A 5036-nucleotide genomic window follows, 5' to 3' on the forward strand; every position below is an offset into this window, starting at 1 on the left:
AGACATGGTGTCAGACGTGGGATCTAGATCTTTGGTCTCTTGTTCAAATGTGTTGTGAGATTGCGTGGCGCAATCGGCAGCGCGTTGGGCATAGGCACAAGAGGTCGGAGTTCGAATCCTGCCATGATCGCACTGACCTTATGTCCTTGGGAAGGCACTTTACACGACTTTCCTCACTTAAGTGTAAATGAACACCTAGTTGACGCTAGTGGCAGTGACAGGCCTTTGTGGCAGTGGTAGCCCTTAGGGGCATGTTCGGGCATGACGCACCCGCCATGATACACGAGTCAGGGGTAGGAGGAACCCCTTACATTCTTGGTTGGAAGTCCTCCTAGGAGACGGAAACTCCAAATTATAAACCTGCATCTGCTGGGGCCGTCTTACACGTGGCATACAGCTCTGTCCATGTATGATCCTGTAGGAATAAGTGGGTCCTTGTTTGACTTTGCTTCATTCCTCCGCCCATCCCAGGTCTGAGCTGACCGACATGGTGTACACAGCAGCGGACGAGCCTCTGGAGATGACCATAGACCTGCACACCGAGATGTCCTACCTGCCGCAGTGGCCGAAAAAGGTACCGGAAATTTTATGTTTGTACCGCTTATGACTTTGCATTTCCCATACTTTGAATCTCATCAAGTAAAGTTTATTGTACAACATGAGATTAGAAGTATGACAAGTTCTATTACATTATAATTTCAGGAGACGTGGGGGTCAAGACTTATGTACAGCCTTCAATCATTGGAGGAAATACATCCATCTTGGCGAAGGCGCGGTGAATTACAGCCGAAATTTGTCTACTTCTGTAATGGTGTGGGAACGAAATGTTCATTTTACGTTCTATTTCAGCTTCTATTAATTCATTTTGCGTCACAGTTGATGTTCTGCTGCATCAAACCACCTGGAGAACAATATGGCGGCGAGACGCCGGTCACGGACATGCGCAGTGTGTTGAGAGACATGGACCCTGTCTTACTCGATCGTCTGCGCAAGCGCGGGATTCGCTACATTCGAAACATCGCCGACAGGTCACGTGACGTCTGGTGCTGGCAGCGGACGTTCCGGACAGAGGACAGGGAGGAGGTACGATTTATGCTCCAAGCAGATGTTAGAGGGAAAGTTACTATTGCGCTTGCCGACTATCCGATTAGAAGGGGTTGTGTGCCCGAAAACAGTGTTATTTGAATTCCCTTATAAAATTCCTGCTTGAAATATGATGTACATGTATGTGCCACGATAACCACCTAAAAATGTAGCCACCATTGGTCTTTAGCACGATTTCTATATGTGTATGTGTGGCCGGTGGACTGCCGGAGACCGCGGCGCACCTCTCAAGATAAGGTTACGCAGTCTATTTGACGCCGGGTCCGGATGGATCTGCTTTCTGTTGCTTTTGGACCCTGGTCATCCATTGAACTGCTACTTCTAATTGGGGGGCCGTCCGTGCCCAACAATGGCCCGGTAGCCACAGTGTATCCCACGTACGGGACCACGTTGGGGTCCGAAAAGTGATATTGAGTCTTAAATTGGCTCTTTCTATTTCCTTCTGGTCTCTAATACAGTAGTATCAAAATCATATGAGTTGTACAGCCTGTACATTTTCTGCTTCCAGGTGGAGAAGTTCCTGACGGAGCGTGACTTCTCCTTCCAGTGGAACAGTGACGACTCGGTGACGTATTGGTACGTCATGCCCGCCACGCGTGATCACCCTGACACCGGCGAGACGCTGTGGTTCAACCAGGCCACGTCCCACCACTGCAGCTACTTCTACCAGCACCCCAACTTCGGCGGCGCCGAGCAGGCCAAGTTCCGCTACCCCTTCCACACATGCTACGGGGACGGCGAGGAGTTCAGGCAGGAAGAGGTAGAGGTCAAATTGGTACATTGTTTGGGTTGTTTCTGTGCGTGTGTGCCTGCCTGTTGTGTTTGTGTGTGTCTGCGAGGGTATATATTCAATTTTATGGAAGAGATAAAGTGTATCAAACATTTAGAATTGACTCACCGAATGTCAGGCTTAGGTCACATTTACAAGTCGGGGGCCAGCCGGGATGTTTTAAGAAACAAAAATTAAAATGTATACTTAGAAATATACACATATCATGTTAATGAATCTTAGTTTGACATTTTGTATATTTCGATGTCTTGTATACCAAAAGCTGCCCGGCCGGGCCCCGGTTTGGAAATGTGACCTAAGCCTCAGCAAGGTCCATCAACGTATCTATTCAACAAAGACGGGGGGCGGCATCGACTTCCAACCGATTACACTTTCCCACAGGTAGCGCACATGCAGTGAAGGCACGTGATACACCTGTTACCGAAGGAGCAGATTGGTCAGTCATCGTGAAGAAGACTTGAGTATATTTTCACCCAGATTAATCGAAGTCTTCCCGTCCATCCCCTAGGTAGCGCATGCAGCAGATGCAGTGGTGGCACGCGTCAGGTTCCAGGCGAAGAGGGCGATACTATCTTTCTCTTATCTGTTGAATCCAAATTATAATGTCTAGACTTTCCGCCCATCCCTTAGGTAACCTACATTCAGCAGATGCAGTGGAGGCACGCGGTGCACCTGTTACCGAAGTCACATGATCTTCAGGTCACGTGTCTAGACCAAATTGGTCAGTCACCTTGAGGAAGACTGTAGTATATATATTTTCACCCAGATCAATCGAAAACTTCCCGTCCATGCCTTAGGTAGCGCACATGCAGCACATGCAGCAGATGCAGTGGAGGCAGGCGTCAGGTTCCAGGCGAAGAGGGCGATACTATCTTTTCTCTGTTAAATCTGTTAAATCTAAATTCTAATGTCTATACTTCCCACCCATGCCTTAGGTAACGCACATGCAGCAGATACAGTGGAGGCACGCCGTGCACTGTGATACCAGAGATACATGTCTAGACTGAAGAAGAAGATTGTAGTATATGTTTTTTCACTCAGATTACACCTCTTTCCCGTCCCTTATGTGGCGCATATGCAGTGGAGGCAGGAGGTGCACCTGTTACCGAAGTCACGTGATCTTCAGGTCACGTGTCTAGACCAAATTGGTAATTCATCTTGAAGAAGATTGTAGTATATTTTCACCCTGATCAAACGGAAAATTCTAACTTCCCGTCCATCACCTAGGAAACGCACATGCACACTAGTGGCAGATGCAGTAGAGGCATGCTGTGCACCTGTTATCAGATTGGTCAGTCATCTTGAAGAAGACTTAAAGATTATAAATGTTAACACTTCTTGTCCATCCCCTAGGTGTCGCACATGCAGCAGATTCAGTGGAGGTACGCCGTAGGGTTCCACTGGCAGGCCGGGGACGTGCTGGTAGTGGACAACATGGTGACCGGGCACGGGAGGATGGGATAGTAGTGGTAGCGGACATCTTTAATAGGGACGGCGGGCGGTATCGACTTCTGATCATCTTTGACAATCACTCTAACGTTACAATCCTGTCGAATTCCACAGGTGGCGAACATGGAGCAGGACCAATGAGGGCTGTAGCGGAAGTCACGTGTCCGGTACAAATTGGTCAGTCGTTTTGAAGAAGGCTGTAGTATGTTTTGTTTTGTTTTGTTTTCACTCAGATTGCATTTTCCGCCCATCCCCTAGGTAACGCACATGCAGCAGATTCAGTGGAGGCACGCAGTAGGGTTCCACTGGCAGGCCGGGGACGTGTTGGTTGTGGACAACATGGTGACGGGGCACGGGAGGATGGGATGTACGCCTGGGGTCAGCGGAAGGAAGGTGGTGGTCAGCTTAACCAGCAACTAGCCAGGACTTCAAGATCAGCTTAACCATCAACAAGCGAGGATTTCAAGATCATCTCAATCAGCAACTAGCCAGGACTTCAAATCATCCTAACCGGGCACTAGCCAGGACTTTAAGATCATCTTAACCAGTAACTAACCAGGACTTTAAGATCATCTTAAGCAGCAACTAGTCAGGACTTCAAGATCATCTTAACCAGCAACTAGCGAGGACTTTGAGATCATCTTAACCCATCAACTAGCCAGGATTTCAAGATCATCTTAATCAGCAACTAGGACGTCAAAATAGTCTCCACCAGGCCTAAGGTGTTATACGGATCGTAGAATTCGAGAAAAGGGGAATAATTGGTAGCCTCCATAGTAGCCTCCATGGGCCTTTTGCTGGCCATCTGTTTTTATACTGGTTCGTTTGTGCCGCCGGTCCGTACACAAACAACCTAGTACAAAAAGAAATGGCCAGCAAAAGGTATGAGCCAAAAAGACGAAAAAGTGATTACATGCTACGGTTAACATTCTCATCCGAAAAATGACAGCCTATGATGATCCATGATGGTCAACACCCCTGACAAGCTGTTCTCCCTATAGGCAGCGTAGCTAGTCTGGTTGAGACTTACAAGGCCACTAGAGGCTAGCAGGACATCGAATTCTCACACACACACACAATTATTTTTGTAAAAAGGATGTCAGATTTGTTACGCGCCTTCGATTAGACGTGCAAGAAATTGTGTGCAATCCAGATGGACAAACTTTTACTATATGCACCCTCACACTCAGGGTTGACATCGCGGCAAAGCCTAACGATATCACCCCTGACAATTCAGCCAGGGTATTTGGGTATTTGGGGCGCCCTGCTTATGAATATTAATGAGCTTGCCTGATTTGTCGCGGACCAATCAGCGACCGGATTGCAAGTTTCGAACAAACAGCGTACGGCGCGGCGTGTACAAAGATCTGTTTATCTTTGCGTGATGGTAATGTTTTTTTTTTTCCGTATGCTAGGTCGGTACATGTATACGGTGATACCGTGGTTACCCTATACCCACAGAACCGACAAATGTTAAATTTGGTACCTGATAAAGACGTCTGGACGCTGAAAGAACGTTACGCCGGTACTGTTATCTTGCTCTTGAATATTAATGAGTCGCCTTATATGGCGCCTTTCCGAGCTTTCGACAACAAAAAGCCAGTTGGTTAGAAGCCACGCCCCAAATACCCAAATACCCTGGCTGAATTGTCAGGGGTGATATCGTTAGGCTTTGCCGCGATGTCAACCCTGA

At 47.8% G+C, this 5036-nt stretch overlaps 1 protein-coding gene across 1 annotated transcript in view; it reads left to right on the forward strand.

The window, feature by feature from the left end:
* Window positions 1-4242, forward strand: part of LOC118408495 (dapdiamide synthesis protein DdaC-like) — a 9569-nt gene extending 5327 nt beyond the window's left edge. The window contains exons 2-5 of the mRNA XM_035809309.1: window positions 472-574; window positions 877-1083; window positions 1613-1864; window positions 3602-4242. Of these exons, the coding sequence (XP_035665202.1) occupies window positions 472-574; window positions 877-1083; window positions 1613-1864; window positions 3602-3763 (724 nt within the window). The 3' untranslated portion in view covers window positions 3764-4242. The remainder of the gene's footprint in view (window positions 1-471; window positions 575-876; window positions 1084-1612; window positions 1865-3601) is intronic.
* Window positions 4243-5036: the final 794 nt, after the last annotated feature.

The sequence above is a fragment of the Branchiostoma floridae genome, unplaced genomic scaffold (genome assembly GCF_000003815.2).
Source record: "Branchiostoma floridae strain S238N-H82 unplaced genomic scaffold, Bfl_VNyyK Sc7u5tJ_1594, whole genome shotgun sequence".
Taxonomy (NCBI): Eukaryota; Metazoa; Chordata; class Leptocardii; order Amphioxiformes; family Branchiostomatidae; genus Branchiostoma; species Branchiostoma floridae.